Source organism: Ostrinia nubilalis, chromosome 17 (assembly GCF_963855985.1).
Source record: "Ostrinia nubilalis chromosome 17, ilOstNubi1.1, whole genome shotgun sequence".
NCBI classification, from domain to species: Eukaryota; Metazoa; Arthropoda; class Insecta; order Lepidoptera; family Crambidae; genus Ostrinia; species Ostrinia nubilalis.
Genome location: NC_087104.1, coordinates 1,031,243 through 1,046,213, shown reverse-complemented (window position 1 = coordinate 1,046,213; position 14,971 = coordinate 1,031,243). Strand labels below are relative to the sequence as shown.

Genomic DNA, 14,971 nt, shown 5'->3' with positions numbered 1-14,971 from the left:
AGATTTGATATGTCTCTCTGAAACCTTTTTGAGAACAGGCAACGAAAAATATATAAATATGATTAACTATGAGTTGGCATCTTCATTTTGTAGGGATAAGCAAAGGGGTGGCACATGTATACTAATAAAAAAAATATATACTTACCGAGAACTGACTAAACTAAAAACGTATGCAAGCCAAAAAACTTTCGAAATTTGTGGAATTGAAATACCTATGCATAAATTGATAGTCATATGTATCTATCGGACACCCACATCAGACCCAAAAGTTTTCTTACATAAACTAGACCAATTACTATTTGACCTATTGAAAAAACATAAACGTGACACCAAAATTGTCTTAACTGGCGACTTTAATATCAATACCTTAAAAAAAAGTAGTATTGCGAAGTACTTTGGTGATTTATGTCGTAACTATAATTTGAATATACATATTAATGAACCAACTCGCAAAAATTCGTGTATAGACCATGTGCTTAGCAATATTAAAGATGCCACTGCTGAAGTACTCCCCTTGTTTTTATCAGATCATGACACTGCACAGCTTTTGAGTTTTCCGGTTCGTCGGTCTTTTATACCAAGGTCATATGCGATACTTAGAAAGGACTACAGTTATGAAAACATTCGCAAGTTCAGGGAGTGTTTAGATAGTATGACTTGGAGTCAAATATACGCAAACACTGATCTGAACGCGGCATTTTTGGAGTTTCATGATGAACTTTGTCTTTTCTACAAGCTGTGTTTTCCAGACAAGAAAATTAGGATAAATCAAAATCCCAATAAAAACAAACAAAAATGGATAAGCAACGGGCTAAAAACTAGCTGTAAAACAAAACGGTCATTACGTTTTAGATACTATAAAGACAAAACGGACAAAAATAAAAACGAATATACAAAGTACTCCAAAATTCTAAGAAAATGCATAGACAATTCAAAAAAGAATTCTAATATGAAATATATAAATAAAAGTAAAAATAAATGTAAAGCGACATGGACAATAATTAAAAATGAAACCTGCAATTCCAAAGTAGACGATGACATTTCTGAAATAAAATTTGATAATAAAATATTGACTAACCCACCTGACATAGCTGCGGCTTTTAATAATTATTTTATTGAATTGACTAATTATAAAAATGCGACAACGACTAATACACAACAAAATCAAAATACCAATACCATGTCAAACACAATGTTTCTTCTTCCAATGAATGAAGATGAAGTTAAAAAAGAAATCATTGGTCTAAATAACACAAACTCCGAAGGTTTTGACGGAATCTGTACAAGAATTATAAAAGAATGTACTGAAGGACTTGTACCAATTCTAACACATCTTATAAACCTCTCATTTTCAATGGGTATATTTCCCGAGTTGTTGAAGCAATCCATAGTCAAGCCATTGTACAAAAAAGGTGCAAAAAATGAGGTAAGCAACTACCGACCAATTACGTTAGTTCCAATACTATCTAAGGTTTTCGAAAAATGCATGCATCGTAGATTAATGAACTACTGTAACACGTATAACATTATTAATAAAGCACAGTTCGGTTTTCAGAAGGAAAAGTCTACGACATTAGCAATTTTTACTCTAGTAAAAACTATATTGGATAATCTAAATAACAGATATCTAACTACAGGACTTTTCTTTGATATGTCAAAGGCTTTTGATTTTGTTGACCATAAACTTTTATTAAAAAAACTACAATCGATAGGGATAAGAGGACCCACTCATCAGTGGCTAAAATCCTACTTAAACAATCGTAGTCAACGCGTAGTTGTCAGCAAGTTAGTAGAGGACGAAGTAATACCTTACGTTTCGGACTCGAAAATTGTTGAGTGTGGTATCCCTCAAGGAAGTGTCCTAGGGCCTCTTTTGTTTATTTTATATATTAACGACATAACGGTAGTGACAAATCATAAATGCATCTTATTCGCCGATGACGTATCTATTATCGTGACATCTGAAAATAAATCTATACGTGACCATGAAATTGACATAAATAAAACAATCGACAACGTTATTAAATGGCTAGACATAAATAATTTAAAATTAAATCTTAATAAATCACATTTTATCCAATTTAATCAATCCAATCATAATCAGTCCAATTTTAAACTGAATATTGACAAAATAAAGGAAATAACGTCCACCAAATTTTTGGGAGTAGTCATAGACCAAAACTTAAACTGGGAATTGCATATAGATACTTTGTGCAATCGTATAAATAGCTTTGTCTATGCCCTCAACAAAATCAGGAAGGTGACAAACTTACAAACGGCTCTCACTACATACCACGCATATATAGCTTCCATTTTGCGTTATGGGATAATTTTGTGGGGAAATAGCACAAATAGACAAAATGCGTTTATAGCTCAAAAAAAGTGTATCCGAGCTATCTGTGGATTGCCGCCCGGTACGTCCTGTCGAACAGTTTTTGTAAATTTAAACTTACTCCCGCTGCCGGCACTGTATGTTTTTGAAATAGGCTGTTTTGTGAAGAGAAATATCAACCTATTTATGAAAGCAAGTGACAGGAACACAAGACTGAAACGGGATCCTAACAGACTTGTGTTAGACATTATTCCAAGGTCAGCCAAATACATTAAAAGTTGCCTAACAATGTGTACAAAGATATATAATAATATCCCTAATGACATTAAACAATTAAATATTAACCAATTCAAATCAAAATTATATAAATGGCTTATTGACAAAAGAATATATGACATTAAAGATTTTATTGACATCAAAACCTAATATTAATGTATATAAAATTAAATTGCTATACTTATTATAATATAAATAATTAATTAACTGACTGAAATGTAATTTTGTAATTTTGCATGCTATTTGTAATGGCGAAACATGTGCACTACTGAATTCTATATATACCATGTAACATCTTTATATACCATGTTTTTACGCAAATAAAATTCTGATTCTGATTCTGATTCACACTAGTGTTAGGCAGGTAGCTCATATTATGGGGTTCCGTGCGTGATTAGGCACCGCTACGGACCCCTCTCAGATATTGTCCCACTACAATAGAACTCTGTCTTATACCTGCTTCTTGAAACAGTCCATGAGTCCCCTCAACACGCTGGTATTAGGCAGGTAGCTCATGTTATGGGGTTCCGTGCGCGCGTCGGGCTGGTAGGCGCCGCTACGGAACCCTCGCAGTTATGGTCCCCCTAAACCTAGCATACTCCTCACGTACCTGCTTCTTGAAGCAGTCCATGAGTCCCCTCAACACGCTGGTGTTAGGCAGGTAGCTCAGATTATGGGGTTCCGTGCGCGCGTCGGGCTGGTAGGCGCCGCTACGGAACCCTCACAAATGTGTCCACCACACCTAGCACACTCGCTACCTACCTGCTTCTTGAAGCAGTCCATGAGTCCCCTCAACACACTAGTGTTAGGCAGGTAGCTCATATTATGGGGTTCCGTGCGTGATTAGGCACCGCTACGGACCCCTCTCAGATATTGTCCCACTACAATAGAACTCTGTCTTATACCTGCTTCTTGAAACAGTCCATGAGTCCCCTCAACACGCTGGTATTAGGCAGGTAGCTCATGTTATGGGGTTCCGTGCGCGCGTCGGGCTGGTAGGCGCCGCTACGGAACCCTCGCAGTTATGGTCCCCCTAAACCTAGCATACTCCTCACGTACCTGCTTCTTGAAGCAGTCCATGAGTCCCCTCAACACGCTGGTGTTAGGCAGGTAGCTCATGTTATGGGGTTCCGTGCACGCGTCGGGCTGGTAGGCGCCGCTACGGAACCCTCGCAGATATAGTCCCACTACACTGAACTCTATCTTAACTGCATCTTGAAGCAATCCATGAGTCCCCTCAACACGCTAGTATTAGGCAGGTAAAGCCCGGTCCGTGAGCACGTAGAATTTTGTCCAATGACCCCTAGCTACCCATCCTTATCGCTCGCGCGTAATTATAATGTTATCGCACTCGCACACTCACTGCGGGCGCCCGTCGCACAGTCGCGACAGCAATATAGTTACGCGCGAGCGATAAGGATGGGTAGCTAGGGGTCATTGGACAAAATTCTACGTGCTCACGGACCAGACTATAGCCCATATTGTGGGGTTCCGTGTGCGCGTCGGGCTGGTAGGCGCCGCTACGGAACCCTTACAAATGTGTCCACCACACCTAGCACACTCGCTACGTACCTGCTTCTTGAAGCAGTCCATGAGTCCCCTCAACACGCTGGTGTTAGGCAGGTAGCTCATATTATGGGGTTCCGTGCGCGCGTCGGGCTGGTAGACGCCGCTACGGAACCCTCACAAATGTGTCCACCACACCTAGCACACTCGCTACGTACCTGCTTATTGAAGCAGTCCATGAGTCCCTTCAACACGCTGGTGTTAGGCAGGTAGCTCATATTATGGGGTTCCGTGCGCGCGTCGGGCTGGTAGGCGCCGCTACGGAACCCTCGCAGATATAGTCCCACTACACTGAACTCTATCTTAACTGCATCTTGAAGCAATCCATGAGTCCCCTCAACACGCTAGTATTAGGCAGGTAAAGCCCGGTCCGTGAGCACGTAGAATTTTGTCCAATGACCCCTAGCTACCCATCCTTATCGCTCGCGCGTAATTATGATGTTATCGCACTCGCACACTCACTGCGGGCGCCCGTCGCACAGTCGCGACAGCAATATAGTTACGCGCGAGCGATAAGGATGGGTAGCTAGGGGTCATTGGACAAAATTCTACGTGCTCACGGACCAGACTATAGCCCATATTGTGGGGTTCCGTGTGCGCGTCGGGCTGGTAGGCGCCGCTACGGAACCCTTACAAATGTGTCCACCACACCTAGCACACTCGCTACGTACCTGCTTCTTGAAGCAGTCCATGAGTCCCCTCAACACGCTGGTGTTAGGCAGGTAGCTCATATTATGGGGTTCCGTACGCGCGTCGGGCTGGTAGACGCCGCTACGGAACCCTCGAACCTCGCGCGCTACCAGCGCCGTGCAGAGACGCTCCACCCCGCTTAGGGCTTCTTGGTTCGTGTATTTGAAGACCTCTGGCCACACCTCACCTGGAAGTTAACCGAACTGATTAATTAAGAATAAGAAAAACTTTATTTGACACTAAAAGAAAATAAAAAACAGAACAAAGGGACTTAAAACTACACACGCATATTTTTGTGCCAAAAAGGCGCCCGCTCAGCATTAATTACGGAAAAAATCTCTCAATCAATCAAATCAAATCAGAACAATGTTGTAAAATCTTAACGCTTTGTAATTTTTTAACAAACTAATATGTATTTGTAATCTTGAGGAATTAACACATTTTTGTTGATATGAGGACTTAATATTCTAAATGCGCTTTTTAGTGGGCGCGACTGGGTGTATAAGGCTGTCTTTCTAGTGGATTTGACAGTGGATAACCAATTGACAACTTTTGGTAGCAATTTCGCCAAATTCAACTGAAGGTTAATAGTGATTCTGATGAAATGTAACTTTATTTCAGTACTCACAAGGTATGTAGTCGAGCACATCCTCAGGTTTGCGCGCCGCGTCGGCCGGCGTCTTGCAGTACGAAGCTGGTAGCTTCACCGTACTCCTGTTGGAGGTAACACAATTTAAATGGTTGATGACACGTGTAAGGAACTGATGTTAGTTATTCGCATGTCATTATCTTCTCTAATCTACCAATGACAGTTTAACTTTCCCCCGGGACAAACTTGACCTTCACTGGTTGGGTTTTTATTAGCGGTTAAGCTGTATATCCTGGATACACAGGAGTTGCAGCGATGGGAACGAGAGGTGGGAATAGTCCCGTTCTCGAATCTACCAGAGGCAATTTAAAATTTGGCCTAGACTTACCAAGCAGGTTAGACGGGTAGGGGAAGGAGTGGAAACTCACCTGTATATCTCAGGAATGTCCTTCAGCTTAAAGTCTTCCACGTTATAGTTAGCCAGCGCGTCACAAGCCGCTTCCACCACAGCAGGCTGGTGCGAGTCCGCCATGTAGCTCCACAGTTTGCGAGCCGCGTCCGATACGAGGCGGTCGTATTCGGGCGTCTATACTAAGCTACCATTGATGGTATAGTCACTATATTATGTCGGTACTATTGCCGTATATTAATAGTATTGACGCAAACCACGCTATCAATGAAGTAGCTGATTTTCGGTGCCAACAATGACATGCTAAAAAAAAAACTAACGGGCTCAACTGCCCTGAGCAAGTAGTACGAGTGACCGCCCGTTGCACTCGCTGTAGTCCAGCGAGAAAAGTATCAAAACAACATACTCGCTTCTCGCTTCCTTTACTCGCTTCTCGCTCATCGTCAGCGGTGGAACAAATGACAAGTGTCATCTAACTCACCTGTATATCTCAGGAATGTCCTTCAGCTTAAAGTCTTCCACGTTGTAGTTAGCCAGCGCGTCACAAGCTGCTTCCACCATGGCAGGTTGATGGGAATCCGCCATGTAGCTCCACAGCTTGCGAGCCGCGTCCGATACGAGGCGGTCGTATTCCGGCGTATCCACGCGGAGGGTAGGCACTTCTGAGAGGAGCTTGCATATGCTGGAACATAAATATCAAACACTCCTTTAAAATAATTTAAAGTTCTTACAAATCGTCAAATCTTACTCGTAAGGGGCTTTTATGTCTCATGTTTTTTACCCTATCAGCGTTTCAAGACGACGAATCACCACTGGGATAGAAATATTTTTTTTTCTTGAGTAGTAATAACACAAAATGGCAAAGGGGGAGCGAAGTAAAAACCACCAATAGTATTACATAAACTCTCCGCTGTTCTTCAGCAGACATGGAGTTGCAAAGTAGTTTCAAAATTAATACAAATCTGAGCTTTTTGTCTCTAGCCATTATTCCTACCTTGTCTGCACCGTAACTTTATTGTCCCTTGCCAGTCCCTTTCAGCTCACCGCCTTGTCTGTGCAGCGGTTGAGCACTGACGATATGGTCGGGACTAGCTCCAGGCCAGGTATCTAGCTCTCGTAGGCCGTTCTTTCTTGGCGGTGGGATAAGTATCTATAGTCCGGTCGCCGAGCACGTAGAATTTAGTCCAATGACCCCAAGCTAGCTATCCTTATCGCTCGCGCGTAATTATATGGCTATCGCGCTCGCATACTCTCTGCTGCCGCTCGTCGCACAGTCGCGACAGCAATATAATTACGCGCGAGCGATAAGGATAGCTAGCTTGGGGTCGCATTGACTATATGGCGGGCACCAGTTGCAGGCCAATCCGTAACTATTTTCTAGCTTTTGCTGCTCCTTCATTTGTCGGCAGTGGGATAAGTGACTCCAGAGATTTGTTTCTTTTTGTCTCTGGTCAGCATTCTCATAACCTCACCACCACTCACCAGTGTGTTAAATCCATGTTTACCTGATCTGCACGGTAACCCTATTGTCTCTGGCCAGCTTGGGCTCGAGAGCTCGCCAAGTGGAGGGCGGGGCTAACGCTGTCGACACGGAGCCGGATTGACTAGATGGCGGGCACCAGTTCAGCCGGCCAATTCGTAACTACTTTCTAGCTTTTGCTGCTCCTTCTTTGATGAGTACCTACAGAGATTTGTTTCTTTTTACCTGATCTGCACCGTAACTCTGTTGTCCCTGGCCAGCTTGGGCTCGAGCGCGCGCCACGTGCCCGGGGGAGCCACGGCGGCGCCGTACTTTCTAGCTTTTGCTGCTCCTTCATTGCTGGTGGGATAAGTACCTACAGAGATTTGTTTCTTTTTACCCGACTGCGCCAGAAGGAGGGTTATTACCTGATCTGCACGGTAACCCTGTTGTCCCTGGCCAGCTTGGGCTCGAGCGCGCGCCACGTGCTGGGCGGCTCCCAGGACTAACGCGGTCGATATGGAGCCGGATTGACTATATAGCGGGCACCAGTTCCTGGCCAATTCCTTACTACTTTCTAACTTTTGCTGCTCCTTCTTTGCTGGTGGGATGAGTACCTACAGAGATTTGTTTCTTTTTACCCGACTGCGCTAGAAGGAGGGTTATTACCTGATCTGCACGGTGAGCCTGTTGTCCCTGGCCAGCTTGGGCTCGAGCGCGCGCCACGTGCCCGGGGGAGCCACGGCGGCGCCGCGCCACAGCGCCGCCAGCGCGCCCAGCACTAGCGCCGTCGACGCCGAGCCCGCCTTGTCTGTGCAGCGGTTGAGCACTGACGATATGGTCGGGACTAATTCCAGGCCGTGGGTGGATGGCCTGTGGATTAGAAAGAAAAGAAAGATACATTTATTACAGTGGACATCACACAAATACAGGCAATTACATAGACATGACAGTGGCACATAATAATAAAAGAAGAAAAAATAAAAACAAGAGTAAACTGAGCAGTGCCACCCATTCACCAACAAGATGCCCACTGCAACGGGACCCCACTCAGCATATGCCGTGGCCCACGGTGACGAAGGCCACGGCGCTGGTTTTCAGTGTGCCCCATGCCGAGTGAAGGTCACGGACCATTGGTAAAATAAAAAAATAAAAAAGCTGCATAAAATTGTTACATACATAAATAGTAATATTAGTGCACAGATAAATACAAAAGGCGGGAAATCGGTAAAACAATGTCAAACAAGCAGCAAGCAAAATAAAACTAAAAACAATTTTAAAAAGATAAACATGAGATTAAAAAACCCAACACCCTCATGTATAATCAAGTTCATCATCATCATCATTTCAGCCATAGGACGTCCACTGCTGAACATAGGCCTCCCCCTAATCAACTTGCGACAGCTTTTTTCCCAGGTTCAGAAGGTCAAGGCAGGTATTTGACTGCAATCACACGTGATGGTACATACTTGCCCTGTAAGTGCTTATTCACTCTCATATTTACATGACTCTATCTTAAGGGCAGGGCTTTCCCAACACACGAGCCTAACTTACAAGGGGAGTCCCAAAAACAATAATGTAAACGCAACGTCTGAATAACTAAAACTTTTTTTTATTATTTTTTATTTTAATAACTTTACACAAATAAAAAAGCCTATATTAATCCCGTACCTGGTCTCACAAATGCGGCTGACGGCAGCCGCCTTGGCCACATCCATTTCCCATTTCAGCTCATCAGGGCGACCTACCACCGACTCTGCCAGCAACTCTTGTAGGTACGGGAAACACCGGACCTGTAACAACGCCATTCGTTGTTAGCCACAATTTTCACTATTTCCACATTTCCTCTCCGCTACGCTTCGGTGGAAATGGAACGAGCGGTGCGGAGTGTTTTCTTTTTATAGACAGCAATAGACTGACAGCTACGCACAGCTCACACAATTCTCATCTCCGCTCGATATAACCTGCCAGCGTCGTTCGCCGCACATTTCCTCTCATCTCCGCTCCGCCTTGGTGGGAACCGCACCTTATGCTAAGGGTGATATAGACTCTACTCCGTGCCTAACTAAAAAGAAAATGAGCTACATTCATAAACCCACCTGTGTTTCAGCGAGGCTCGCGTAGAGCGTGATTAGAGTCGATGTAGACACGCCCTTGCCAGTCCTTAGCTTGGTTAACACCGCGACTATGCTCAATACTCAATACGTTTATTCCATCGGCACGTTCTCCTTGGTTATAGCCATAAGGGGCAGCGTTCGGAGCTAATTAAAACCACAATTAACAAATTTCATAACCCACCTGTCCGACGACATCATAAAGGTAAAGCCTGGTCCGTGAGCACGTAGAATCCCGTCCAATGACCCCAAGCTACCCATCCCTATCGCTCGCGCGTAATTATGTTGCTGTCGTGCTCGCACACTCACTGCAGGCGCCCGTCGCACAGTCGCGACAGCAACATAATTACGCGCGAGCGATAGGGATGGGTAGCTTGGGGTCATTGGACGGGATTCTACGTGCTCACGGACCAGGCTTTAGCAGGAAAGCGCTGGATGCAGGCCGCTACCAACCGGCCATTATGGAAATCATTGGAGGAGTCCTATGTTCAGCAATGGAGGTCTTTGGCTGAAATGATGATGAACCCACCTGTGTCTCAGCAAGGCTCGCGTACAGCGTGATTAGAGTCGATGTAGACACACCCTTGCCAGTCCTTAGCTTAGTCAGCACCGCGACTATACTCGGCACGTTTTCTTTAGTTCTGGCCATAAGGGGCAGCGCTTTGAGGCACTCCATGCGGACCAGTGGCGACTTGTCGCGGGCTATCTTGTACGTGAGGATCGGTAAGAGGAGAACCGATAGCTCCTTCTTTATGTCTACAGTGTCCACGACGATGCGCAATGCCCTGAAAAATCACAAAAACAAGAATGTACATAGTTATGAGCAGTTAAAATGTAATTTCTATGTATATTTTCAAATTAAAACACCTTTATATTCAGAACTTTGTAATTGTCATTATTTTGTTACCATTAAATGCATGCATGTCTTATCCATACTGGGAATTTGTTTGTTCCATCTTGGAAATAAACAGTCTATCTCTCTAACCACCTGACAAAGAGGTGCTCATATTTATTAAGCGAAATACCATTAATAAGACATATTAGTTTTATCGGTCGAATTATAAGTCGCTTAACTCAGTCAGTGACTGAGGTATGATGACGGCACGAGAGGGGTAATATTAACATATTATTACTTAACAGAGCAAACAAATCTAAAGCTTTGAAGTTTCGCTAACATTTGACGTCCCATCAACCGCTCATACCTCAGACACTGACTGAGCTAAGCCTAACCTATAATAACACTTACCTCACAACTATTTCTTCATACCACTTCTCCTCTCTCCTCTCCATAGCGACTGCTATCAGAAACACCACCATCTCCAACTTCATAGCTCCATCCACCCTCTCGATAGCCTCCAGCCAACTCTTCAAGCTATCCTCGCTATCTCTAATCCTCTCCCATATTTCGGTAAGTTTAAACATCGTGTTCAGTCTGCCATCTATATTGTTTAATTCATCGAAAATTTTGTTCGTTCTCAAGTTGGGCATGTCCAGTCGGTCTTCGAAGTCGTTGGATTGGTAGAGGTCAAGTATTTTGGCGCCAACTTTGAGGGCAGAGGAGGTGAGGTAGGACGGCATGTGAAGCCATTGGAGGGAGAGAGCCACGAATGCGCTGAGAGAAATGCTGGAGCATTTGTATTTGCTCGCTATGTTCAGGCCTGGAAGTAATATGTTTATTCAGTTGGGACTATAGTCTGGTCCGTGAGCACGTAGAATTTTGTCCAATGACCCCACGCTACCCATCCTAATCGCTCGCGCCTAATTATGTTGCTATCGCGCTCGCACACTCACTGCGGGTGCCAGTCGCACAGTCGCGACAGCAATATAATTACGCGCGAGCGATAAGGATGGGTAGCTAGGGGTCATTGGACAAAATTCTACGTGCTCACGGACCGGGCTTTAGCAACAAGATACTTTAAACACATGATCGTTCGTTAGCCCAATTAAGTCCACTGCTGGACAATGGCCGGGCCAAGGATTTCCATAACGACCGGTCCTAGGTCCACCACTAGGTGGACCGACGATCTGGTGAAGGTCGCGCTCGGGAAGCGCAGGAACGGACGTTATAAACACGAAGACAAAATAATTTGCTATAAATATACGAGTATCTACTGAGTATTAAACATGTTTTCAGCAGAAAAGTTCTTGAGTGGCGACCACCGATCTGATTCTGAAATCGTAGTATAGGTAGGCCTTCCACTTGGTGGACCAACGATCTGTTGAAGTTCGCGGTATCTGGAATCTAGATACAGGCAGCGCAGGATCAGTCGTAGAAATCTTTAGAGGTGGCCTTTGTCTAGCAGTATTTGGTTGAGTGAGACGAAACAATATAAACACAAGTTAAATAGCTCGGCAGGTTGTCTAAAGCCCGGACTGTAAGCACGCAGAATTTTGTCCAATGACCCCAACCCAAGCTACCCATCCTTATCGCTCGCGCGTAATTATGTTGCTGTCGCGACTGTGCGATGGCGCCCGCAGTGAGTGTGCGAGCGCGACAGCAACATAATTATGCGCGAGCAATAAGGATGGGTAGCTTGGGGTCATTGGACAAAATTCTACGTGCTCGCAGACCAGACTATATTAGCAACATGAGCGTGAGACGGTCACGTCCACCAAGTAGGATGTCTGCCTACACTAGATCTGCTGACTACAACGGTTACTTTGGTTCTCCTACGGATTTTTCTCGTACTCACACAAGTTGAAGAGCTCGTGTAGATACAGTGCCGAGGTGAGAGGTAGGTTGTCGGCTAGCAGCATGAGTGTCAGACTAGCCACGTTGCGAAGCTCGGCGGCTTCTGTGCCCACGCAGCGCTCCATCAGGCTGTAGCATGGCCGAGGATCGCGACTGGAAAGGTTTCATTGCTGTCTACAATTCTTGGACTTCATCTTATTACATTTCAAAAGGCAAGCACTCTGCATTAAAGACGGAGCGAAAATGGAACCAATCTCACCTTCCGTTTTAACAGTAATGACTTCAGTTATATTACAGGTTGTGTTGTAACTTAATTTAGATCAAGGTAAAAATAATCCTTAGCAGTTAAGTATATAAATGTATTTCTTTTTAGTTAAACACTGTTATTGTGATAACCTACTTTTACTGAACATTTATAATGGTGATGAAATAAGAACCTCTAAGGTAGCGTTCTGTAACAACTAACCACAAGCAAATATGGATTTTCTTATCTTCAAAGTTAGCAGCATTAAGCACAACAGATTAGCAAATATTTTTTAATTTCTTTTTTGCTAAAACTCAACAGGCCAAAGCTTATTCAGTCGTCATCATCATCGTTACAACCACAGGACGTCCACTGCTATACATAGGCCTCCCCCAACGATTTCCACATCACTTGTTTGCTTCCTGCTACCGCTATAAGGTCGTCGTTTTTTTAAATGTTTCCTCGACTTACCCATGCTTTATGAGCTCATTAGATATCCTGGCGAGCATGGGCAGCAGCGCCACAACGTACGCGCGGTCGCAGCGGTTGATGGCCGTGGCTGCCACCGCGGCGTACGCGTCGTACGCACGCTCCACGGACAAGGGGCTGCAGATCTAAGGGATAGAACAACCCTTGAATTTGATAAAGTTCCTAATTTGCTTTGTGAACTGGCAAATCTTCAGTGCCAAACTTTATGGCATTGTAAAATACACTGTCGACGTTCCACCAGCTCGCACTAAGCGTTTCGACGACTCTTTTATAATGCGGACAGGTAGGGACTGGAATTCGCTGCCTGCTGCTGTATTTACTGAACACTATAATCCGGGCCATTTCAAGGCGAGAGTGAATAGGCACTTACAGGGCAGATATGTACCATCCTAGACTGCATCTCGCTTAGCACCAGATGCGATTGCGGTCAAATACCTGCCTTGCTTGCATAAAAAAATGGTTGAATCATAATTATCCTTTAGAGCTACAGCACACATGCTACTTTTGGAATTGGTGATCTTCGATTTTGCGACTTCATGCGTTCGGACGAGGTATCAATATCGTCTATCTGTCGTTGTGTCGAACTTCCGAGCGACACAATCGCCGCGTTTTAAGTGTGTAGTGTGGAATGTGTGGTCTCTGCATGCAGCTTCTAAAATGCGACTAAATCGCCGATCGCCGCTGCTAAAAGAAGCATGTGATCTGGCTCTTAAAACACAGATCAGATAGCAGCAGCGGCCAGGCGCGCGCCAGGCTGGTGACGTCACCAGGGCTGTGTGTGGACGGCGGCAGCGCGAGCCAGGCTGGTGACGTCACCAGGGCTGTGTGTGGACGGCGGCAGCGCGAGCAGCGCGCCAGGCTGGTGACGTCACCAGGGCTGTGTGTTACCCGCTGGCAGCTCAGGCAGGACAGCAGCAGGCTGAGGTGCGCGCTGGACGGCGGCAGCGCGAGCAGCAGCGGCCAGGCTCGGGCGCCGCGCCCTGGTTGGATGGCCAGCCACAGGAACACCGGACGAAGCAACTCCAAGCTGTTGGACGACACTCTGTGGACCAAACAAGTAAAACTGTCAACAGATGATCACTGCTTGCACATAACTAAATGTTCCTAGGTGGGAGACAGCCGAGTACTGATGGCTAGCCAAGCAGCATAGTCTCTGACCTGAGCTTGTTTATGAAGAAAAAAAGAGGGCAGTAAAGAGGGTATTTAACCCAGCAACTTTTGATTTTAACAATAACTAAACTCACATATAATCCGGGTGTGTGCACAACGCATGCATCTGAGTCAGGATCTCATCCTCAACTGCTTTGTTCTTCTCCAGTACTGTGATGAATGGGTGCTGCGGAGACTTCAAGGAGAACTGGCACTTGTATGGCTGACCCGGGACCAGCCGGGACTTCAGGTCCAGGATGAGGAGCCCAGCCATGGTCGAGATTATGGCTGAGTAGTTGCTGTTGAAAATTCCCATATAACTTTTTATCATAAACATTAATGTAAAGGAAGCAACAGTATACATGCGGGAGGCAGTTATAAGTATTTGCTAGTGTGCCGTAGGTGTAAAGTGCCGACGGTGCACATTGAGGGTTAATGGATCGCCCGGTGGTCGATGCTGACGGTGCAGCAGGATGTACGATCGTGCTCGTACAAATAGATTGTAATATTCAAAGAGGTTATATACCTCAGTAACTCACCACCAACTTTAAGCCTAACTTAATTGGTTAATATTCTTCTAGCAAGTGCTTACCTAGCAGTCGGTAGCAACGTGACAATCGTCGACATCGTGTGGCCAATTTCCAGCACTCCCAGCTCCACCAGCGCCAGCAGCCCTTGACACGCCGTCAGGCTGACCACTGTACCTCTTGCAGAACATTTTCCTCTCAAAAACTTCAGCTCTTCATTCTCCAAAACAAACTTCTTTCGATCAGCCGGTTTAAACTTTGCTTTTATCAAGGATATCAGCTTCTCAACCGCGTTCACCACCAAAACGCTATTGTTGGTGTTCAGCTTATACTCTATTTCATCCATTTATAGTTTGGAACTACACTTTCAGAGTAATTTTCAGTAATTATTGATTTTATATAGAAATGTGAGCATTTCGTCCGAACCAAACAGCT

The 14,971-nt window shown here is 44.9% G+C and overlaps 1 protein-coding gene across 1 annotated transcript; it reads right to left on the bottom strand.

The window, feature by feature from the left end:
• Window positions 1-295: 295 nt before the first annotated feature.
• On the bottom strand, window positions 296-14,968 carry LOC135080185 (focadhesin-like). The gene is made up of 17 exons (XM_063974866.1): window positions 14,602-14,968; window positions 14,105-14,308; window positions 13,749-13,902; window positions 12,843-12,985; window positions 12,129-12,280; window positions 10,682-11,093; window positions 9,965-10,220; window positions 8,993-9,114; window positions 7,991-8,194; window positions 6,344-6,544; window positions 5,493-5,578; window positions 4,846-5,051; window positions 4,333-4,518; window positions 4,181-4,267; window positions 3,668-3,853; window positions 3,219-3,305; window positions 296-304 (listed from the first exon to the last, which is right to left on the bottom strand). The coding sequence occupies exons 1-17, from the start codon at window positions 14,880-14,882 to the stop codon at window positions 296-298; spliced, it is 2,976 nt and encodes a 991-aa protein (XP_063830936.1). The 5' UTR covers window positions 14,883-14,968.
• Window positions 14,969-14,971: the final 3 nt, after the last annotated feature.